This window comes from Oncorhynchus clarkii, chromosome 6 (genome assembly GCF_045791955.1).
Source record: "Oncorhynchus clarkii lewisi isolate Uvic-CL-2024 chromosome 6, UVic_Ocla_1.0, whole genome shotgun sequence".
NCBI lineage: Eukaryota > Metazoa > Chordata > Actinopteri > Salmoniformes > Salmonidae > Oncorhynchus > Oncorhynchus clarkii.
This window is the reverse complement of record NC_092152.1, coordinates 21,967,985-21,991,988: the sequence shown is the minus strand read 5'-3', so window position 1 is coordinate 21,991,988 and position 24,004 is coordinate 21,967,985. Positions and strand designations below refer to the sequence as shown.

General features: G+C 43.8%; 2 protein-coding genes across 6 annotated transcripts; both read right to left on the bottom strand.

Moving 5' to 3' along the window:
* Positions 1–4,624: 4,624 nt before the first annotated feature.
* Positions 4,625–8,109, bottom strand: LOC139412326 (uncharacterized). The gene is made up of 9 exons (XM_071159162.1): positions 8,018–8,109; positions 7,497–7,662; positions 7,182–7,356; positions 6,970–7,042; positions 6,669–6,787; positions 6,454–6,520; positions 5,956–6,321; positions 5,042–5,240; positions 4,625–4,821 (listed from the first exon to the last, which is right to left on the bottom strand). The coding sequence occupies exons 2-9, from the start codon at positions 7,651–7,653 to the stop codon at positions 4,625–4,627; spliced, it is 1,353 nt and encodes a 450-aa protein (XP_071015263.1). The 5' UTR covers positions 7,654–7,662; positions 8,018–8,109.
* Positions 8,110–8,521: 412 nt separating this feature from the next.
* On the bottom strand, positions 8,522–21,749 carry LOC139410783 (FK506-binding protein 15-like). Of its 5 annotated transcripts, none has more exons than XM_071156282.1 (29): positions 21,370–21,749; positions 17,303–17,406; positions 17,117–17,195; positions 16,924–16,993; positions 16,717–16,791; positions 16,520–16,618; positions 16,285–16,434; positions 16,093–16,161; positions 15,827–15,970; positions 15,569–15,720; positions 15,423–15,471; positions 15,179–15,295; positions 14,995–15,079; positions 14,703–14,806; positions 14,335–14,535; positions 14,146–14,244; positions 13,942–14,036; positions 13,704–13,806; positions 13,397–13,429; positions 12,769–12,940; positions 12,529–12,665; positions 11,416–11,571; positions 11,176–11,328; positions 10,870–10,962; positions 10,633–10,746; positions 10,438–10,545; positions 9,734–10,323; positions 9,427–9,535; positions 8,522–9,127 (listed from the first exon to the last, which is right to left on the bottom strand). In XM_071156282.1, the coding sequence occupies exons 1-29, from the start codon at positions 21,561–21,563 to the stop codon at positions 9,053–9,055; spliced, it is 3,729 nt and encodes a 1,242-aa protein (XP_071012383.1). In that variant the 5' UTR covers positions 21,564–21,749; the 3' UTR covers positions 8,522–9,052. The 5 variants fall into 5 exon arrangements, with proteins under 5 accessions (XP_071012383.1, XP_071012386.1, XP_071012385.1 ...); XM_071156285.1 differs by lacking the exon at positions 21,370–21,749 and adding an exon at positions 20,017–20,110; XM_071156284.1 differs by lacking the exon at positions 13,397–13,429 and having other exon boundaries at positions 14,335–14,517.
* Between the last annotated feature and the right edge of the window lie 2,255 nt (positions 21,750–24,004).

Sequence of the window (24,004 nt, the reverse complement as noted above, 5' to 3'; positions counted from 1 at the left end):
TGTGGGAGCAACGTCACATGTAGTTGGGTAAACATCTACCCAGTGTAGAGTCAGCTGTGTACGTGTGATGCACCCTAACCCAGCTCATGACACCCGCTCTATAGGTCAGGCCTCCACTGAATTCCTCACACTAGTGTCCTAAAAACCTTGGCTGGTACACTCACACACTCAATCATCAGTAACCCTTCAAATGGTCCATTCAAAGAGCACTTGTTTGTTTGCTAAATACCCATAATTGTACATGTATAAGAGAGAATACTGATTATACAACAATTCTTTAAATACGTAGTTGAGCAAGACAGCTGTGAAAAGGATGATGTCAGGGGGCCTGGTTATTGGACGTATGGATCCACGACTGGGGGTAGACATCTGTGCATCTCTCCTCCAGTACGCTCCTCCACGAGGCCCCAGGGCAGAGCATGATAAGTAAACTTGTGCTAGCCTAATGCAGGTGTGGCGCTCCTGCACCCATTAAGAGACAAAAGGGCCTTATTTAGGCCTAACCTGATGGCTACCCAAGCAGGAGAGCAGAGGGAACCCATGGCCTGTGCATTCCTTCACCCAGCCTAATAGGAGTGATGAAAGCAACCAGGAGAAGAGACCCCCTCTGCAGAGCTCTCCACAGCACTGCAACAACCTGTCCATTGTGCGGCTGACTGACATGAGCAGGTGTGCTATAGTCAGGTACAGAGAGACAGGCGCACCTTTTCTGAGAGAGGAGAGGTATGCATGCCCACTGTAAATCAGTCAGCCCATGCTGTAACCCAAAACTACTGCAGAATCACCTGATAGTGCGAAGCACACCCACCTACACAAGGTTAGGAGTTTTGGAATAATTGCATGACAACCAGGCACAATACACATGCAATGCATAGAAAAATAAATAGAATCCCAGGACAGAACTACTAGGCTGTGACAAGACATTCATTATAAACCATCTACTGGAACTGAGAATCCAGACCACCTACACACAGTCCATTTCAAAATGAATCCTTCCTTTTACCCAATACACTGTGGCTACATATAGCCTACATCAATTGAAAATACTTTCTCCTCCCAATCCAAAAATTGAATCAGACAAACAGATTATGGGCCAAGGCAACCATACCTACTGACACTGCTTTTTGCTCCAGTGAACCTGAGGGTTCTTAAGCTGCACACTGCATATTACACTAAGTACACACAACAACAAAAAAAATAACTTGCATTTCAAAGGGACTTTAGTGTGGGAGTTGCTGGTGTAGCTGCCTGACAGAGAGTGTCCTGTTAGTGGGGAGGCGAGAGGGGGACGGGCTGTGTGGCACCATTACACAGTGGTGCCTATGATTCAGAGGGGAACATTTTATCGCAAAGAGCTGTAAACAGAAAGTTCCAGAGTTATCCAACAGGGATGGTGACACAAACACATAAAGCTTACTGTGACTGAATGGGCCACTAGGCTGGTAATAGCCTAGAAAATGTAACCCACCATACACTTGATATTTCATTAAATCTACAGCTGATGATAAAACAGCTACGTATGTACAGGTAAGGGAGTCAGGCCTACTGGATATTTACACTCCACTATCATAGTTCAGAGCATTAAGCAATACTTTCTTTAAGTAGTTAGATACTTTGTTATCCAGCAGCTTGCAGCAGGCACTAATATCTAATGACCAATATTCAGTGTTATGCCACCTAAAAATAGGCCAGTTTGTTTGCTCTGACATTCAACTTACTTGAGGTCATTCCTAATTAATGGCTTCTTTATACCCTGGTGCAGTGGTGTAAATACTTAAGTAAAAATACTTTGAAGTACTACTTAAGTAGTTGTTTTGGGTATCTGTAATTTACTATTTCACTATTTATATTTTTGACAACTTTTACTTTACTACATTCCTAAAGAAAACAATGTACTTTTTACTCCATACATTTATCCTAACACCCAAAAGTACTCATTACATTTTGCATGGCTAGCAGGACAGGAAAATGGTCCAATTCACGCACTTATCAAGGGAACATCCCTGATCATTCCTTCTGCCTCTGATCTGGCGGACTAACTAAACCCAAATGCTTTGTTTGTAAATTATGTCTGAGTGTTGGAGTGTCCCCCATGAAAAAAAAAAATCTAAAATGTGCCTTTTTGTTTGCTTAATAATCAATTTGAAATTATTTATACTTTTACTTTTTACTTCTGATACTAAAGTATATTTTTGCAATTACATTTACTTTTGACACATAAGTACATTTAAAACCAAATACTTTTGACTTTCACTCAAGTAGTAGTTTACTGGGTGACTTTCACTTTTACATGAGTCATTTTCTATTAAGGCATCTTTACTTTTACTCAAGTATGACAATTGGGTACGTTTTCCACCACTGCCCTGGTGAATTGAATCAAAACAGGACCTTTACAATAGGAAAAAATACCAAATCAAATCTATACAATAATGAACACGCCGCAGAAAGAGGCCTTTCCCTGATAGGAGATGATCTGGGGTTCAGGGTGTAAGAGAGAAACATGTTGAACACATCACTATTATAACTTGTTCATGTAGTACTTTCTGCTTTTAAAACCTTGCATTTTACAGAGAGAATTTAAGTAAAAAAGGGCATCAGACAGGTTCGGTTCAGCCAGTTCTTTCCTCAACCCAGCTTTGTTGCAGTGAGAGTCCGTGCTTAATAAGTACTGTTACTATGAGGCCCTCATAGGAGAAGCACCTGGCAGAGCAGCAGGAAACCTCTCCTGGGCGTCTACTCCACTAGCAGTAGCACAGCTAGCCTAACCTCCTGCACCAACACTGGACTTCACATCCTCTGCTACATTACAAACCACTGACTGCTGCTGCAGTCATAATTAGGCCAAGGACAGAGAGCGGAAATGAGCGCAGCTGGAGAGTCGAGGGGGTACCATCAACTATTCCATAAACAAACTGACTGAACCATAGCCCTAGCCCTATGATGTGATCTAACCCCAGAGCCCCTTCTTTCAGTTGTCATGGCGAATGTATATATTTGGGCTGCTGGACGGACAGGAGCCACGGTTGTGACAGAGCTCCCAAAATATGTGGAACCAAGTTTATCTTTTGTAGACGATTTTATCATAATAAAAACACATTTTAACTATGTTTTAAAGTGAAATATTTAGAGGTTGGCAATGGCAACTGATCAAAACAGCCAAATGGGAATTTCCTCGATGACTCTGCAGTGACACCTGGTGCCCTCTCATATCCATGAAGGTGGTGGACTCCATTTAAACCCTGTGGTGAGAAGCACTTCGAATCCTGATATGCAAGGCTACCATGAAGCTGACTAATGTCAAATAATCAAATACTGAATCATGACATAACTGAATAAGAATTGTTGATTGTTGAACAAGGATTAGGCAGTATAAATCATGTAAGTTAACATACACTGAGTGGACAAAAATTTTAATTAAGAACATCTTCCTAATATTGAGTTACACCCCCGCTTTTGCCCTCAGAACAGCCTCACTTCGTCGGGGCATGGACTCTACAACGTGTCAAAAGTGTTTCACAGGTATGCTGGCCCATATTGACTCCAATGCTTCCCACAGTTGTGTCAAGTTGGCTGGATGTCCTTTGGGTGGTGGACCATTCTTGATACACAAAACTGTCGAGTTCTTGACACAAACCGCTGCACCTAGGACCTACTACCATACCCCGTTCAAAGGCACTTAAATCTTTTATCTTGCCCATTCACCCTCTGAATGGCACACATACACAATCCCTTTCTATATTGTCTCAAGGCTTAACAATCATTCTTTAACCTGCCTCATTACCTTCATTTACACGGATTGAAGTGGATTTAACAAGTGACATCAATAAGGGATCATAGCTTCCACCTGGATTCACCTGGCCAGTCTATGTCATGGAAAGAGCAAGTGTCCTTAATGTTTTGTACACTTAGTTTTTATTGTTACGTTACCATGTTAGGCTATACTTGACATGAAAAAAAAGCAAGCCACCAGATGTATTTATCTAAAGCATAAGGATAGCTCTGGATTAAATATATGAATGTTCACAGGCATGATGAGTACATTTACTCCTGGATCTTAGTCCTGGATCGTTCAGTGTCCGTCTCTTCATATTCAAGGTTAACCATCTCCGTAGGTATCGGAGTTGAAGCTAGAGGGTGGAGGGGATGGCTGGGACCCTGAAGACCTGTGCCCTTTGTCCTAAGAGCTCCTACCTGGCCTCTCTAGGGATCCTAGACCTCCTTCAGCATCTCTCTCTGGACATAAGCCAAATTCATTATCCTCTCCTTGACAGTCTGTAGAATCACATGGAGATTAGGAAAATGATCTGAGAATATATTGCATATATGGACACTTCTGATGTACAAATGGACATGCATTTTAAAAAGTAGCAGATGAATACATACAATAACAAATCTAAACGTTAAAAACTGAGAACCATCCTATAAGGTAATGATATACTCACCACTGTAGTTTGAAGCTGTGTCCTGAAGGTACATCATGGAGTTCTGAGGAGCGACGGTGCCCTTGTTGCCTGGATCCACATCACTTAGGTCATCTCCATCTAGGAGCTTAAAGAACATGTCAGATCAGTTTCAAATGCAGGGACAAATTTTGGTTTTGATTGGTTCACACTGAGTGTGTTGGCTAGCTTTGAGAGATGTAGAGTCGGACAATTACTTGGTGCAAGGGGTTTTGACAGCTGAGGTTGGATCTGCTACAGAACTTGAAGGAACTGTTTGACACCAATGAGTTAAGGCACTTGGATATGGAGGCCAGTGGACCACCACCATGGCCACACCACATCCCATCCACACATTCCAGGCAGCGCCACACAGCTGGACCTGCAATGCACACACATCTTCCTCAACAACATTCTTTGCAATCCTTCTCTCTATTGGCATCACACCAAAAAACATATACAAGTTTGTTACAAATGAGCGGTTCTTTGATCACCTTGATCCATTCGATGCCAAATCTACAAATCTGTAAGTCTCTTTGTGACAGCATGACACAGCGTCCTGGCTTGCATACAATATGCAGCCTAGAGCTCCAGTGTGTTACCTTTGGACAGAGGGCTCCTTGGGTCGTGATGGAGCATGGCCTTTGGGATGGGGTAGAAACCAAAGCCTACTATCTGGCTGACAGTCATGTCCTCTGGGGGAAATGGCTTCTCTCTGTCACAGTTGGGTGGAAGGTTGTGCTTCCTCCACAGATAGGTCTGTCTTCTCAGACTATCCCAGTCAATGCCACCCCCACCAGTCTAGAGTAAGAGCCATGAAGACAGAAGAAAAAGGAAATAGAGCTAAAAAAAAAAAAACTCAACCAAAACAACAACATGGGTTGCCAGATTTACCTTATTCAAGTGTAACACTCTACAAAAATATATATATTTTCGACTAAACTAGCGGTTCCTCGCTTCATTTCCACCCACCAACAGAACATTACAATAGACAAGTGTTGTCTACAATAAGTAGCATACATCTCAGACAGTGTATTTGGCAATAATTCAGTTAAGTTTAAACTCTTCATTTATTTATCAACAGCTGAGCAGGAATTTGTTCCATTCTTCCTGGACTAAAGATTGGCTGTTCGAGGAAGTACGTGACTACTGACCACTCCCTACACGAGATGCTGAAAACAGAAAATAAACAGTTATAAAATCAGGCAGAAAAGCTGAGTTTAATAGGAGCTATCGGGGCCTGCATCTCCAGAACCAATGCCCAGTCTCACTCTCCCGTGACTCTCCCTCACTGTGGAGCCAAAGCAGGGTTTTCCCCCTCTCTCAACCACTCAGCAAGCCTGATGAGTATGGATTGAAAGGCAGCAACATGCTTCATGGCTGTTGGTTACATGTAAATTAAACAGCACTGGAGCCAGGCCTTTTAATGATCAGACAGACCAGTCATACTCAGAGCAGAGAATCATTATGTAAAAAGAGAATGCCCATGGGACAGTAGTATGATAGTATGTGTGACCTTGCTGTCCAGTTTGTACTTGTATGTTGAGAGGTCCTGCTGGGTGTGTCTTCTCAGTACCCTCTCCCTGACACTGTGGAACACCACAGGTTTGTTCCTGAGGAGGAAAGCACTGGGGATCCTGGGTGCTGGGAGAGGGTGTGGGCTGGTATGAGCCTGGGTCTGGGCCTCTTCCTCCTCCATCTTGGGGTCAGTGTCTGTGTCAGGCTTGGCCAGGGCAAGGTCTGTTGGGTGGACAGTTTGCTGTGCCACTGGGGAGCTCAACCCATGCTCACTTCTCGGCTTTGACGTCAATGTTGTCAGCTGGAACGGCACCCTCTTCCGCACATTCTTGGAATCTTGGACTTGAATTCTTGGATTTCTGTTCTATAATATACAAGAAAGACTAGTAAATGTAACTGGTTAACGAAATAGACCTATTCTTTAACACTAATGTAATACAAAGACAAATAACCTGTCACATACAATTTATGAAAGCCGTGTAAATATGGTACTCACAATTTTTGAGGTTTTTAAGGACGGAAGGCAAATGAGCTCCTTGACAGGTACATAGGGAGATTTAGGCCTGTGATCAAAAAAGGCAATTTGCATATCTGCCAAGTTTAACGCCTAAAAAGGTAATAGGCCTACAACATAAAAAGTACAGCACAAGGTGACTGAGTATGATGAAAAATAAAGATACAATCAACATCAAATACAATAAATCAAGTGACCTGTTTCGGGCTTGGCACTGCGGGATGTGATGGGGATTGGGTACCCACATCACTAGGGAGCCAGAGCCCCATGATGCACTGGAACAGCTGGCCAACTGATTGATCTGAGCTGTGCTGAGCTGCAATAATACCCACAACAAACATTACACTGGATCAGCTATACTTCGATCAATATTACTCACCATGGAAAAGTATAGCCTACAAAAACTCCATCTTTGGTTTTCAACAAAAGGTGTAAGACAAAGTCAGTAAGCCTTGCGTCTGACTTTAGGCCTACTGTCTCTGTGTAACTGTGACGAACCTTTACTTCCTTGTGTTGTTTATTACGAGGAATCTGGTCAACAGAGTTTAACCCTGGAACGTGAAGGTCTGCACTGCAAAGAAGAATTAGAGAGTAGGACGACCCCTATGCAAATCCATTGTTTAAACTTCAACTATAAATGATAACTCTGTTCTCTGTTTCAGTATACTGAATGGCAATATACTATATTGACTTATTAGGTTATTACTAACCTTGTGTTATGCTCCCGCTGCTGGACTTGTGACTGGCTGGAGAGAAGAGTTAGAGAGGCATCTGTGGCAAAATTCTCCTTGCTACGCGTCTTGTAAAGCAGCTTCCCTTTCGGGGTCTTTTGGCCCTCAGTCCACTCCGATACATTAACCACACTAAGGGTTGGAAACTCTTCCACTGAACAGCAAGAACAGCACTGTTAATCCACTTTGACATATGGTCCATATGAGACAGCAGCTGCTCAATGCATTTTGCAGTACTGCTGTGTGTGTTTGAAAGAGAGGAGAGAAATTGAATTGCAATACATGACTGCCTACCATCTACAGGGGCTCTGCCCCCATCTGATGTTATTTGCTTTATGTAGTGTGGGACGCCTTTGGCAATGCGCTGCTCCGACTCCCAGCAGCAAGGATGAGCGCACGTCGCCCAGAAACAGTGGGCCTCATCCAAAACCTCACTGGCAAGGCTGCCCATGGACTACACCTGAGTGAGAGAATGCAACCATGTAGCTTGTCCTGTAGTACATATACTGTTAGCCATCTAATGTCCATACTAGCATACCACTTAGAATGCATTCCCAATAATAGCTAGCTACATTGGTTCAATCTATGTAGCTAATGTGCTATTGTGAATATTAGAACAGAGCCGCTAACATTTTTGGAGAAGCACCTGGCCTTGTGATCTGTCTGTTTCTCGTCAATTGGAAAGAAACTACTTTTTTTTTTAAAGAAACTTAGTGTACTAGTAGTTAGCTAGCCAGCCAGCCATTTCTACAGTAACGTTAACTCTGCAATACTTATTGAGCAGAACCCCCAATCCGAGTGCAACGCATACGTACCTCGTGTAGTGCAACCTAGATAACGGAATGGAATAACTATGCTAGGCTAATTTAGCCAAATAAAAATAAACGTCGCTAGTCAACAACTCTGCTAGCTAGCTACCCAGGAAGAGCCAACTGTCAGAACTTGCGTTGCCAAGCAACGGCGAGACACTTCCATACTAAGTCTCCACCTGCTCGTCAGTTTTTACACTAACACCAATCCTCTGTTGGAGAATGCTCTGCATAGCGTTTCATACCCATTACTCATTTTAGGTATACTTTATTATATGGTGTTATGGTAAATGTGTCAACACCAAATTATGATCCAGTTTTGTCGATGTATTTTTAAACGTTTTAATTGCAGTAAGTATGCTATAATCTAGCAATATCAGCATTCATTGATTGCAGGTCGTTGGTTTGATTATGGATGTCATACCAAAATGATGCAGAAATCTCTGGTGCAATATCTTGTGGAAATACAAGAAGAAGAAAAAAATTCAAGAAAGAATATGTGGACATCTTTATGTTTTTTTTATTTTCTGGAATGAATCTCAGCAAACATTTAAAAAAATGAGATGTTCTTGAAGCATCAAGCCCTCATTATTAATACACAACAAGCAAACAGACATCTTAAATCAAATCAGATAAATGAACATCAAGCTACAGTAGTTAAAATACCCTAGACCATCTTTTCAGTCTCGAAGACCCAATGAAAACAACAAATTACAGGGCTAACGGATGGATTGACTTTGATTGCATGGGGGGGATTTCTGGTGGATTTCATCAGACTTAATTGATCAAAGGTGGCTTTCATGCAACAGCAATCAGGGCAGCCCTACAGATCTCAACATGGCACACAGATCTTTAACCGCAGTGTTCAGGGCAGTCTGACAGGACATCCTTCTCACGCACATTGTTCAGAGTTCCCTTATCTCAGACAGAGACTGAGTTCACTACATGTTCATCCAGGTATAGTCTCTTCTAGTACAGTGGAAATCATCTCTCTAGAGGATGGCCTTCAAGACTCATAAGACTTATCACTTCAGTTGTTGCTCAGCCCAGCCAGTCAAGATCTTCATCCTCTTCATCGCCAAACAGAGGGGCTGGGGGAGGTCGCCCCTTCAAGCTCTTAGAAAACATGGGGAAAGTATATCAAATGTGAGTTGTGTTCCGTAATCCTATGCTGACCAACCACAAAAAACGTATGAGACTGTTCGGAAATGAAGTAATTCAGAACAAGTTCCTGTCATAGACATTCAACAGCAGAGGAACCTGCCACTGAATTATATCTTGAAACCAGCTTTATGTTACCTGATGTACTATTCAGTAGGCCATGTAACAGACAAACTTTACTGACAAACAAGGGGAACAGAAGCAGTGTGTATAAATCTGAGAGAACTGATGTGGCTCTACTGATCCTTCCTCACCAGCTCATCATCCTCCTCCTCCTCAGTGGGTGGTGGTGGGGGTTTGGTTGGGGCTGTGCTCTGGAAAAATGTCTCCTTTCCATTTTCCTCTCCTACTCCCTCAGTCAGACTGAGAGAATAGAACACACAAATGAGAATGGACATAGAGTAGAGCAAGGAGGGAGAGCAGGGGGGGAGATAGAAGGCAGAGAGAGGTGCAGGAATTCATGCATATTAGCAAGGGACAACATACTTATTATGAACATAGATAAGGCTCAGTTGAATGAGACTGGGTTGTGTAGTTCACTAGTCTCTCTAGAAAACTCACCTTACTTTCCCAGGACTGTCATGCAGAGAGCTTGGTGGAGGTGGGGGCTGGGTTGGAGGACCTGTGGCTTTGGGGCTAGTTATTTCCAGTTCACCCACAGGACCCTCAATAGTCACACTCACTTTCTTCACCTCTGGGGTAATTACATCACCTTCTAACTGACATTCCTGTCCCATCTCAGAGGGCAGATTCTCCTCAGGGTTTATGTCAGTGGGTTCCGAAGCCTCTGTGGTGTTCTCTCCCAGTGGCTCGGGAGATGTTGGTCGTGGCTGGGTTGAGTGTGATTGCTGCTCTGGTTCTGTGTGGATGTCTGACGCTAGTTCCACCTTAGTCGGCTTCTCGGTCTCTGGTTCTGCCTCCAGACGAGCCCTCTCCTGCACATCTCTGGGGTCTCCCTCCCTCTGCCCAACGGCCTCACTAGGCTGCTCTGACTCTACCCACTGCTCCTCCTCTTCCTCTCCATTCACATGGACATCCTGTGGTGGTCTCTCCTCTCGAAGCTTCACATCACTGACCTCCACCACCTCTTCCTCTTCACTCCGTTGGGACGAAGGTCTCTCAGTAACGTTGAGCAGTTGCAACGTAACACTCTGAAGGGTCAAACACCAACATTAATTCACCCAAATCCCTTTCAGTCCATCTCCATTGTGAATAACACAGTAAGATATAACAGTCTCGATAATTGTCAAGCAGAGATGCAGTACCTTTATGGTGTTGACGATTATACTGAGCACAGCGCTGCCTGTGTAGGTCTCATGTAGGTCAAACTCCCCTCTCAGAGAGTGGAACACTCCGTTCATCACACGCTTCACCTGCCAGGGCACACAGGGCTAGGGTCAAACCATGAACTACAGGTAAGACAGACACTCAGCTGTGAAACATGTCTGTGTCCCTCTCACCTCCCCTGCAGTGTCCTCTTGGCCCATTTGCTCTGCCAGCCTCCTTTCCAGCACAGCCACTCGCCCCTCAAGCTTCTGTTTCATAGCTGATGACTGCTCCTCCAGGCCTGAATACTGAAAGAGAGGAGAACGAGAGAAAAGGAGAGAAAGAATGTGGGTGTGTGAGAAAGAGGACTTCATTATGATATGGAGAGAGTTAGCTGCTAATGCTAGACTAACATGTAAACACATCAGTACCTTTTCTTGTAGGACCTGCAGCTTCTCGTCCTGTACCTGCTGCTGTAGCAGGCCCTGCTCCTCTGAGTCCCTGGACTGCTTCAGAGCTGAGAACTGTTCGAATGCATTAGAGCCACTAAACTCTCACAGATTAAGCTACACAAATAATTTCCCAGCCTTACAACAATGGAATTCCAAGTTCTATAACAACAGTAACAAATCCCCCTTAGCCACACAATATAAAAGTATGTATTAACTCAGGAGTCCAAAGGGGCGTCAGGAGAGAGAAAGCTTTGTATACGGTATAATATGGGTTAGGCTGTTGACCTTTTCCTGTAGCTGGGTCAGTCTCTGCTCCAGTGTGTCCCTTTGCTCTACCAGTTCGGACATCTGACGCCCCTGCTGCTCCTTGGCTGAGGCCAACGCCTGCTCACACTTCCCCTTCCACTCCTCCTCCAGCTCCGCTTGCAGCTGGGCTAGCTGGAACACACACGCACAGTCAGCCGCACACGCACAATTACTCTTCACCCTCTCCCCATAGACATATTATTATACCTTGTACAGTACCTGTTCTGAGGCCGCCTGGCCAGTGCTGGTCCTGGCCTTGCGGAGCTGTGTCTTTAGACTGTCCATGTCCTGCTGGCTGCTCCTCCTCAGCTCCTCCATCTCCTCATCACACCGCTGCCTCTCCGCCTGCCACTTCCTCTTCCTGTCTGACAGCGTCTAAGAGAAGAAAGATGAAGCTACCCTTAGACACCAATCTAATTTCAGTTTTAGGTATTTTTCCCACACTATTGGTGAAGGTTATGGTATAGGAGTAAGGAGAACTGAGATCTGTAAGCTGATCCTAGATCTGTGCCTTTGGGCAATTTCTAGCGGAGACGTAAGCGTTGGAGGCTAAATCTAAAAGTTACGTTTTAATCTCACGTGCACAAGTACATGGTTACGATTTCTGGGCCTTTCTTTCACACTGCCTGATATAGAGGTCCTGGATGGCAGGGAGCTCAGCCCCAGTAATGTACTGGGCTGTCCCCACCACCCTCTATAGCGCCAGGCAATTGAGTGCAGTGCGGTTGCCATACCAAGCAGTGATGCAGCCAGTCAAGATGCTCTCAAGGGTGCAGCTGTAGAACCTTTTTTGAGAATTTGAGGGCCCATGCCAAACCTTTTCAACCTCCCGAGGGGGAAGAGGCGCTGTGCGCGTGGACCATTTTAAGTCCTTAGTGATTTGGACATAGAGGAAATTGACCCGCTCCACTACAGCCCCGTCGATGTGGATGAGGGCGTGCCCGCCATCCCATTTCCTGTAGTCCACGATCAGCTCCTTGGTCTTACTGACATTGAGGGAGAGGTTGTTGTCCCGGCACCACAGTGCCAGGTCAGTGATCTCCTCCCTGTAGGCTGTCTTATTGTCGCCAGTGACCTACCACCGTTGGGTCATCAGAAAATGGAGTGTGGAGTGCAATTGAGACTCCGTCGTCTATGCATCTGTTGGGGCGGTATGCAAGTTGGAGTGTGTCTAGGATGATGGAGTTGATGTGTGCCATAACCTGCCTTTCCAAGCACTTCATGAAGATGCCTGCCAACTGATCTGCGCACCTTCTGAGAACACGCCCTGGAATACCATCACGCCCAGCGCCCTTGCGAGAAAACAGCCCACAGACACTGTGCCATACTCACTCGTTCCAGACTTTCTTTGTCAATCTTCAGGTCCTGCAACTCCTCCTCCATGTTGTTTACTCTGAGCTCCATCTCTTTGCGTTTCTGCTTCTCTGTACGGTACTGGGCCTGGCCTCGCTCTGACGTCTCCTTTAGCTCTACTCACACCAACATAAACACACTCTCACTGACACCTTTCTAACCAATTTAAAATAAAAACATTGTGTTTTTAGCACATAATTATGTAAGAGTAGTGCAAACCTTCCAGTTGGGTCTCTAAGGAGGAGATGCGTGTGCAGTGTGTGTCACTGTCCTGCAGGGCAGAGGTCAGTTTGCTCTGCAGCTCTGCAGCCCTCTGCTGGTGAGATGTGGCCTCCTGCTGCAGCTGGGACACCCGCGCTGTACACGTAGCCAGCTCCTCTGTCAGACGCACCTGAGCGACAGAGACAAGTACTGTTAGTCAGCGGTGTTGTCGGTCTATACAATACACAGTCCAAAGGCAGGCTGTGTCCCAATAACCTAAACTAACTTATTTCCTTCATGATCACTAATCTGACTGGAAATAAATCAAGATGTTGGGAACTGTCAGTGTCCGGTCATTTATCTAATGGTCATGAAGGAAAGGCGACGAGGAAAGGAGCCCATCTCAGAGTTTTGGGACACAGCCATAGACAGTGCGAGCGGACAGTGGTGATGGTGATTGGCTGGACGTGATGAGTGAGAGACAGAGTTAACATGGAGCCTGACAGCATGATCCTGTGGGAAGAAGATGACTGGTGAATTATGATGACTGATGAGGAGGAAAGGGCTGAAGAAAAAAAAAGAAAAGTCAGCAAAAAGGGGGACGGGAAGGAGGATGAGTGGAGGAAGGTAGAGCTAACAGGCTCACCTGGCCCAAGCACAGGTCCTGAGGCCGTGCATGCTGGAAAGAGAGAGCAGTCACTACTAAAGGTCCTGAGAGGAACACAGCAGGACAAATAGCCAGGAGCTGCAGCAGTCATTCTGTTAGTCTAGTCCCCAGACAAAAACAACACTAATATCCCTAAAGCCATGTTAGATACAGTAATAGAGCCGTTAAGTCACGTGAGAATAATGAGCCCTGACTGTGAGAGTATAAGAGAAGGTTAGTTCCTCCTTGCAGTCTGATGACAGTATATACAGAAGAAGTACGGTAGGGTGGTGGTACTGTGATCTACCTTGTCCTGCTCAGCCTGCAGCACCCGGACCTGGTTGTGTTCACTGGAGGACTTCAGGGAATCATTCCTCTGCTCCATCAGCAGGTTACTCTGCTCCATGTATCTGGACAACAACAAAAGAGACAAGCCTGGCTGGACACGCAGAGAAAATCAACAGCTGTGTCTGAAATTGGTATGTGAATATGGTGCCATTTTAGATACCCCAATGTTAACTTCCGCATCAATGTCTGTGTCTTACCTCTGGTTCTGGTTGATGAGCTCCCCAATCTTGTGGTTCTGCTCCTCTACACGTGAGCTCTTCTCATAGACATCCTTCTTTAAAGATTCATTTTCCTGTACAGTAAATATAGTGAGATACAGTGAGAGAAAAAAACATGTAGACATTTTACTAAAGTGTTATTAGGGAATTAAATCCCTAACACCCCCCCCAACCAGACTATACCTGAATGATTCTTTGGATGTTGTGCATAATCATGGATGTTTCCATATTAACACTGGGCATAGCCAATGAGTGGCCTCCTTGCCTCTGAAGGTCGTCAACCTGTCAAATTGATGAGAAGTGAAAAACTGATGTCATACTGGAGGTGGAAATGTCTGATACAGAAAGATAAATAATAATAATATTGCTGACCTTTGACGCCAACTGGTCCACTTTATCGGCCACTTTGCCGACAGCCAATCGGATCTCAGTGTTGTGCTGCCGAGCTTCAGTCATGAGGAAGGAAGTGACCTCTCCAGTGCCTCCCATGTATGGCACTGTCTGGGTGGGGTAAATCTGGCCCATTTGTTGAAGTTGAGAGGGAGCCATAGAGGACTGTGGGTAGGCATAAGGCTATGAAAAAACATAAGACTGATTCAATGACGCAACAGAGAATGGAGGAAGATTCATTAGAAAGGAGGTTAGCCTTTAAGTCAGCTCTGCAGCCAATACAAAATAGCATGGAAATTAGTTTAAATGTTTGACAGTTGAATGATGAAAATGACATTTGTCATTCTCACCTGAAAGGCATGGGCGGAGCCTGGCATCACAGGCTGCGGAGCAGCAGTTGTCATAGCGACAGGCATCAAGGCAGAGGGTGGTGCCCCATGAGGGTAGGAAAGCACTGTAGGAAAAATACACATTATGTACAAACTGAGAAATTACACCCAGGGCATCAACAAACATTGACACACTGAAAAGAAAGTTTTATAGCAAATCAGTCTAAATGAGTCTTAAACTGATATTAGACAATTTATTGGCCAGCTAAACATGGAGAGTGATGACCCCAGCAGAGGTTGTGGGAAAGCACACCTTGCACTGGAGCTTGGGGGGCAGGGGAGATCTGCACAGGAGAGGGAGCAGCAGGGCGCTCCTTCAGTCTGGACACACTGGGGTCCTGAAGGAAAACACTGGTTATATCTAGCATCATTATATCAGCTCATATTCTGTAGGTGCAGCGATGTGAAAATACAATCCCTTGGACCCTCCATTTCACCTCCATTTCAGAGTCACTGGAGTCTGGCTGATAAGAGGGCCCTGCCATGAAGGGCAACATGGGCTGGCCCATCTTGGCCATGCGAGAGATCAGCTTGGCTTTGGTGGCATCTGGATTCTGGAGCCATGGGAAGATTAAGGAGTAGGTTATACCTCATCAGCCTGATAGAGCTTGGGTTACAAACAAGTCAGCTTTGAACATGTTATATTAAAGTCTAATGTTACTCAGAAGAGAAAGCACTCACTGTCAACTGTTCACTGATGGAATTCGACTTTGCCCGAAGTAGTGGTTCCCTGAAAACGAGAGGGTGAAAACAATGAAAGAAGGAAAAAGACAAGAAATGAGCTGGGAGATATGGTTATGAGTGTTCAGGAAAGCCTGTACTCTTACCCTGGTCTCCCGGGGCTTGTAGAAGGGGGCTGAGCGGGCCCTGCTGGGAGGTCCGGGCCCAAGTTCTCCATACTGGGGGCAGGTGAGGGGGCAGCAGAGTCCCGAGACCCAGCACTGGCACGGTCAGACACACTGTCCTTTGCCAACTTCAACTGAGGACACAATAGAAGAGCATGAGGAGACAAAGAAACTCATCAAATGTGACTTTTGGCTTAATGTTATCGGACAGTCCCATTTGAGAGATGCTGGACGTTCTACCCGTCGTAGCTCTGCCTCAAAGATAAGTGTGCAGTCTGCTGGGACACAGTTGGCCACTCCTTGGGAGCCGTCTCCCAGACTGGGGGGTATCACCACGAGACGCCGGCCTGACTTCCTCATACCCAGCATGCCCTCCTCCCAGCCCTGGCAATTAGAAAGGAGAGCGAGGAAGCTGTAAGTTCCACATGTCCCTACTATTCTTCTTGAGAACAGAAGCTGCGCCTATACAACCCAAATGATTCACCCATAGGACATCAATGACTCACCTTCATCACTTTTCCAGCGCCAAGTTTCAGTCGTAGTAGCTTGTCTTTGTTCAGGTTGGAGTCAAACACCTGAAACAATAGTTGAATATTACAAGACCACTGCTGTACCACTACATCCCAGGGCAAAGAGGACATACAGCAATGTGCAAAACACTGGTCTCTAATGGCACAATAAACAAAGCGATATCTTACCTGTCCGATGGCATGGTTTTGCAGGAGCCATCCTGTGTATGCCACCTCCAGGGAGTCTCCATTCTCAACACCCTGCCCCTCCCCTAGTGTCAGGTCCTGCACCACCACCATATCTAAGGAGGGGGCGCTGTTCACTTTTGCCAAACACACCTAAATCAAAGACAAGTTGCCAATTCAATCACTTTTATATCAGTATTAAATTAATCAAACTCAGAGTCCATCTGCTGTCCTTCACCTCTTTACAAAAGTCCACGGCAGCTTTGTCTGTGTCAAACATCAGGGACCAGTTCTGACGCTGGTCGTCATAAAAAGTGCAGTAGTTGCTGGGCTGAACCTGCAGAAGACAATGGGAAAGAGTAAGAGCTGAGATTCTTTAAGTGAAGCCAACTGGCTCGCTCCTCACTTGCTCAGATTCTTCTGACACAAACTCACCGTGAAGACGAACCCAACATGAATCGTGGCCGCAGTCACTTGTTTCTGTTGACTGGCGTACAGCAAGAGTTTGTACTATGAAAAAACAGACAGGGAACTTTTACGTCATTGTTAGCAAACGTGCATGATGATGAGCATGTTCAAAGAGACAGAAATCATTAACATTTATTCACATTTTAGAAAATAAAAGCACATCTCTGCTCACACCTCTTTGGTTGTGTGGTTACCCAGGACTGCAGCTCCAAGCTTTCCTTGTTTCTGATACTGTCCATTAAGACTAAACAAAAAGATGCACCATCAATTATAGAGTAAGTCATGAACTCAAAACAAATGAATGGGTCTCGTCACAGGACAAACAAGGCGGCATTTCAAGTCATTTGTACAGTTTAAAGATACTCACTATTTGAAAGCATGGATAGCTGTAGCCAATAATACTGCAGGAGCACCAGGAGGGCCAGTGGGTTTCTGGGCAGGAGGTCCTGGAAATTAAAACATGCTCTATTGTCAGTAAACACATCTCAGTTTCACCTGATCATGTTAACCTAACTTTGGTCATATTTCCTTCCATTGCTAAAATTGTTTTTACCTGGATTCAAGGTCTTCCTAGGCTGTTTAGGGGCTGTATATTGGAAGGATTCATTCCCCTGACTAGGTGCTTGGTCCAGTCCAAAAAGTGATGCCAGCTTTGCCCTGAAATAACACAGCAGGGATCATCAACTATATTCAGCCGCAAGCTGATCTTGTTCTTGGGCGGATGGTCTAGGAGGCGGAGCATACAGTGCATTCAGACCTCTTCACTTTTTCCCCCAAAAAAATGACATTACAACCTTATCCTAAAATGTATAAAAATAGATGTTCCTCAATCTACACAGAATACAGTGTAATGACAAAGCGAACAGGTTTAGAAATGTTTGCATATGTATAAAAAATATATATAATTTCTTTAGTTTTTTTAAATGTATTTACAAACATATTCACACCCTTTGCTAAGAGACTCGAAATTGAACTCAGGTGCATCCTGTTTCCATTGATCATCCTTAAGATGTTTCTACACCTTGGAGTCCACCTGTGGTAAACTCAATTGATTGGACATGATTTGGAAAGACACACACGTCTATCTATATAAGTTGACAGTGCATGTCAGAGCAAAAACCAAGCCATGAGGTAGAAGGAATTGTCTGTAGAGCTCCGAGACAGGATTGTGTCAAGGCACAGATCTGGGGAAGGGTACCAAAACATTTCTACAGCATTGAAGGTCCCCAAGAACACAGTGGCCTCCATTCTTAAATAGAAGAAATGTGGAACCACCAAGACTCTTCCAACTATCTCTGCAGCACTCCACCAATCAGGCCTTTATGGTAGAGTGGACAGACGGAAGCCACTCCTCAGTAAAAGGCACATGACAGCCTGCTTGGAGTTTTCCAAATGGCACCTAAGGAACTCTCAGACCACGAGAAAAAAGATTCTCTGGTATGGTGAAACCAAGACTGAACTCTTTGGCTTGAATGCCAAGCGTCATGTCTCGAGGAAACCAGGCACCGCTCATCACCTGGCCAATAACATCCCTACATTGAAGCATGGTGGTGGCAGCATTATACTGTGGGAATGTTTTTCAGCGGCAATGACTGGGAGACTAGTCAAGATCAAGGGGAAGTTGAACAGAGCAAAATAAAGAGAGATCCTTGATGAAAACCTGTTCACCTTCCAACAGGACAACGACCCTAAGCACACAGCCAAGACAATGCAGGAGTGGCTTTGGGAAAAGTCTCTGAATGTCCTTGAGTGGCCCAGCCTGAGCTCGGACTTGAACCTGATCGAACATCTCTGGAGAGACCTGAACATAGCTGTGCAGCGACGCTCCCCATCCAACTTGACAGAGTTTGAGATGATCTGCAGAGAAGAATGGGAGAAACTCCCCAAATACAGGTGTAACCAAGCTTGTAGCGTCATACCCAGAAGACTTGAGGCTGTAAACGCTGCCAAAGGTGCTTCAACAAAGTACTGAGTAAAGGGTCTGAAAATGTGATATTAGTTGTCTATAAATTTGCATAAATGTAATTATGGGGTATTGTGTGTCGATGGATTTGTGGAAAAAAAGTTTATTCATTTTAGAATAAGGCTGTAAAGTCACAAAATGTGGAACAATTGAAGGGGTCTGAATGCTTTCCGCATGTACTGTAATTACAACTCATTTGTAATGCAAATTGACCACAAGAAGCCCAAACAATTTCTAACCTTGCTTACATTTGTATAGAATCACATCTCTCTACAATGTGTGGGAATACTTTGAAACAGATTTCCAAAAGTAAAATCACTTGGAGCTGATTTGCAGTCTCATGTCCAACAAGTAAAAAATAAAATTAACACTCAAAACTAGGTGGAAACCAAATTATAATCATTATTATTATTACTATAATTTTTTTTTTAATCACCCGCAGGCTGCGAGATGGGGAACCCGGACATAGAGCAAGTGTTATTTAGGTTATTTCTGTAAGCCCATAATCTGCAGAAGCCCTATTAGTGTACCGTAATGAGGTAGGTCTACTACACTCTCCTAAGTCAAATTCAAAACAGATAAACACATATGTTCTATAGAGACAAAAAAAACAGCTCATTGGATAAAAAGCAAACGCTATTCTGTCAATTTAGTTGTTGCCGTTTCATTGTCAACAATTTTCTTGCTTACCGTTCCTGATTTCAGCTGACAACAAATTGAAGTGAAAAATGTATTTATATTGAGCACAGAGAACAAAAGCCCCATGCCCGGTTTATACAGCCACCACACACTGTATATCAAGACCCATGCCCACACAACAGAGAAAAGCTGCTCTTATGAGCCCTTTCATCTGAAAAAGACTGAGGATTTCCAAATCCCAAAGCAACTGCATCCAACAAGTGAAAATGCTAAAATTACTTGTTCATGTTAATAAGTCAAGTAGCCCATTTCCACATTTAACAGTTTGTTGAATCAAAGATAACGAAAACAACCTACATTCACAGTTGTGTGTTATCACAGCAGCTCTTACTACGATATAATAAATCGTACACACTAGAATAGCTTACATCATCAGGTATTGCACCATCATCTCTAACGATATGTTGCCATAACTGAAGCGTAAATACATCACAAGAACATTTACATGCTTTCCAGCAGAAGAACCATATCACAAACTCAAACCATGACCTTCCTCAACTTCCACAGACAGACCACAAGCGGCAAATTAATGCTTTGTTCATTATCGAGATGAAAAACATCAGGTTTCATTTTAATGTTTCCCTCCAGAGCAGGGCCATACTGACCCTTGGATCTCCCTCCAAAGGTAGTCATTATCCCTCAGAGCAGAAGACATGGTAGGCACCTTGAGGTCGGGGTCTTTGTTGCTGACGACTGGTGGTGAAGAATAGCCTGTTTAGCCACTTGTAAGAGACAGGCATGGGCCACAGACAGGCATGGGCCACCCAACAACACACTAAGTTTCAGTGTTGCCACTCTTAGCAATGCCCTCCTCTCCTTTCCCCAATGTCTTGCTCATCAATGCAGTCACACCACCATGGCAGATTTGACACCATATCACTGGAAGAGCTGTGGTGCTCTGGCTACGTCTGCAGTCCAGTTTGCTGAGCTGATGTGAAGGAGCAGGCAGCCCTCGCCCTACTGGCCCTAACTAGCAGCATGTGAGAGGAATTAGGAGCCACAACCCTAGCCTCCCCCTCCTCCACTGCTCCTGGCCCAGACAAGCTTTATTCCTCCAAATCATATTATCTGAGTGAACAATTGCCCCACTAACCAGGAAATGTTAGAGAGCAAAACAACATGCCCTAGTTGGCAGTTAGCCTGCATTGTTCAAGTGATTGAATAGATATGAACTTCAGATGAGACATAGCAGACCTATTAATTCAGCAACTGTGGTACCAAACCTCTTGAACTGAAATCGGGCTCACAGCCAAATGGAAAAACATATTGGGGTGAAATCAAACTACCCAAAACATAGGATATAGCAAATACCGTGACCTGCAACTGAACCAGTTGCAAGAGACACCTACTGTACATGCAAATCCAATGCATTACTGTCTCTGGGTGAGAGGTGGAGGACAAAGCCTGTCTCAGAACACAGGGCTCTAACTGGGGATGCGTGAAGTGTAAGGCGAGGTTACGACTTCGATTTATATTGTGCAAGGTACTAGCTCTAGCTAGACTAACTCAAATCCGTAAAATCAGATCGTATTGGTCACATACACATGATTAGCAGATGTTATTGCGAGTGTAGCGAAATGCTTGTGCTTCTAGTTCCGACAGTGCAGCAATATCAACAAGTAATCTAACAATGTACCAGACTGTGTGTGAATGGGCTTGACTACATCAAATTGTTGTAGTGAATTCAGGGGGTAGTTGGCTACAGTGTCAATCAAAATGATTTCGCAGCTAGCCATTTTCAATAGCATCGGTGCAGTTGTCGTCAGTAGGTGCAGTAACTAGCTAGCTCTGTGAAAATTATAGCTCAGCCTACTTCAATTCAGGAAGTGTCTAAAAAAAGCAAACAAGCAAGATATCTTAGCTTCCATTAGCTACAAAATAAGCACAGCTTCATGTCAAAGAAAAATGGTTTAGCTAGATTGGTATTAGCCAGTTAGCCTGACAGAAAGCAAACTCACCCTCCAGTAGGCGACAGAAAATCTCCATCCTCGTCATCAGCGGCAAACATTTTGAATGTATTTTCTTTCGTGTAGCAATAATACTTCTCAAATATTATGATTTTCTTGGGTTGATAAATATAATACTTATTGAGAAATAACGCTAGGACACCAACTAATCTCTCTTCCTGTTTCTTATGATCATCAGCTGACATATCACCTGATCCATGGTACTGTGAATTGTTCTGCTCCGGGGTAATGGCCTTATTGGAGGAGGTGCCAAGATGGCAGCTTGAACAGACCCTTTTTTTTTACCGAGCTCCGTACCAAACTTCAGAAAGATTGTGAAAAAAACAAGTTTACAGTCATTACTATTTTTATTTGTTCAAGATATAAGACTTTTACTGTTACTTGAATAATAATTGGATTATTTATTTCGGCATGTCTATACAAAGTCGTGACAAAAAAAGAAAGGAAGAAGTTAGCCGTTCTATTGCTAATCAACAAGAGAGAAACGTGCTTATGGACAACAGCCATAACTACGCTTGGCCTATGGATAATATCATGCTTTCGAATGCTGTTGAAGATGACGAATTCCCCTCTTTACCGGTTACTCCGTGCAAACCTCCACCCTCCAAAAAACCCAACATGAACTCTGACATAGTGGCCACCCTCTCCTTACTCATCAACCCCAGGTCTGACGCCATTGAGAAAAGGTTGGCACGAACACCATGGTTATCGAAGGCTTGAAAAAGACTGGAGTTTGCATGTGGTGAAATCAAGGATGTGAAAATGAGAGTGGCATAAGTTGAAAAAAGTGTGGAAAAGAATAACAATGTCTACCATAGACGTCTCACTGATCTGAAACAATACACAAGAAGATGGAACCTGAGACTACGGCTTGCCAGATGTGGAGAATGAAGATGTGCGAGGAGAGGCTATCCGCATCTGCAGAGAATAACACAGTTGGTGATACCATCGACGTTGTGCATCGCCTCGGCAAGAAGCAACAGCAAAACGATTCAAGACCAAGGGGTATCATCATCCTCTTCACTGCCAGATTCTAGAGGAATTCTGTCTGGAAAGCTGCTAGGAAGAACGCCTTCCTACAGAGCCATGGTATGCGTTTCGCCGAGCATCTCAGCCCGGGGGACAGAGAAAGAAGGAACAAGTTGTGGACAACGATCAAGATAGCACGAAATGAGGGAAAGGATGCTTACTTCGTCGGAGGACGAGGGTTCATCAACGGTTCAGAAATCCATATTCCTCCCTAAAATCTCACCAGAAGGAACAGGTTGATGGTTTCAGCCATGGTATTCTCATTTTCCTTATGTTGTTTACCTAACAAGCATCGGGTGGCTATTTTTCAGGAATACTCAGGTACTTCAATTTATTAGTTTGTTCTTGTATGAGCGGAAGTCCTATTTTGTTTACAAACTTACGAAGAAGATTGAAAGCTGTATTTATTTTTTGTGTATACAATAACTAAGATACTGTTTTAAAGGGCATACAGGTCTGCTCTGACTTTACCACGTTATTGTTCTATTTAGTTATTAATACTAATCCCCCCCCCCCCCCCAAAAAAAGGTCTTAGGAACATGTATATGAAAACATGTTTTATTCCTTTTTTTATGTTCAGTTTTCATATGCACATAAAATAGTAGGTACCCTTTTATTTAAATCATTAATTTGTATTTGATTTCTCAGAATAGTCTCTCTTACTACAAGAACCCTTGGTTTGGTTTTGAACATCATTTGAATTTCAAAGCCGGATAACGTCTAGCTCAAAGTTTATGCAATGAGCTATTTTCACTTTAAATTGACTTAAATGGTGCAGATCTCAGTTCCTTATCATTTATGTTCACTGCTCCTACGTCTTTGACTCATCCTACTACAGTTTATACCTTTATATAATCTTTGTTGTTTTGTCTTTGTCTATATTATCTCTTAATGCTAGGTGGTTACGAAACAGTGTGAAGCGTAAGGCCTTCTTTTTATTTGCTAAACAATTTTGAACAGATTTTTGCTTTTTTTAAGAGTCTCACTCAATTTCGGCTGATGCCAACTTCTGGAGGTCACAGTGGGGCAACGATATTTGGCTTTCCCATGGATCTGAATGCTCCGCTGGTGTCACTACAATGAACAATACCTTTGGTGGTAATATTCTACACTCGGAATATGAACCCTTTGGTCACTTTATTTGTCTTGTGATCAGTTACAATGACATTACACTCATTACTGTCAACTTCTACGGGTACAACACCAAACATGAGAATGATGAGTTGCTTGAATCTATAGAGAAACATATATTTAATTGGTTATCTACATTTCCCAATTCGTTATTATTGATAGGAGGGGACTTTAACATTACTATAGATAATTCAACTGATAGATGGCCCCCAGGTAGACCAACCAATCAGAATTTGGGTTTAATACTTTTTATGGAAAAGTTTCATCTTACTGATATATGGAGAGAGAGGTTTCCGGCTGACAGATCATTCACTTGGAGTAACAAAACAGGTTCAAGACAATCCAGAATAGATTTTTGGCTTATATCCAAATGTATTGATAGTGAGTGTGTTACTACAAATATTTGTACTACTCCCCTCACAGACCATAGGGCCATTTACATTGATATCAAAATATTTACCCCTGA

Coding starts and splice junctions, on each gene's coding strand:
- LOC139410783 (XM_071156282.1), bottom strand. CDS start 21,563: ATGTCAGCTGATGATCATAAGAAACAGGAAGAGAGATTAGTTGGTGTC. Junction 15,721..15,826: donor TTGAGGCAGAGCTACGACGG/GTAGAACGTCCA, acceptor TTGTGTCCTCAG/TTGAAGTTGGCAAAGGACAG. Junction 10,324..10,437: donor TAATCGTCAACACCATAAAG/GTACTGCATCTC, acceptor TTGACCCTTCAG/AGTGTTACGTTGCAACTGCT.
- LOC139412326 (XM_071159162.1), bottom strand. CDS start 7,653: ATGGGCAGCCTTGCCAGTGAGGTTTTGGATGAGGCCCACTGTTTCTGG. Junction 5,241..5,955: donor AGTACAAACTGGACAGCAAG/GTCACACATACT, acceptor CTCTTACTCTAG/ACTGGTGGGGGTGGCATTGA. Junction 4,822..5,041: donor AAGGAGCCCTCTGTCCAAAG/GTAACACACTGG, acceptor TGTGCATTGCAG/GTCCAGCTGTGTGGCGCTGC.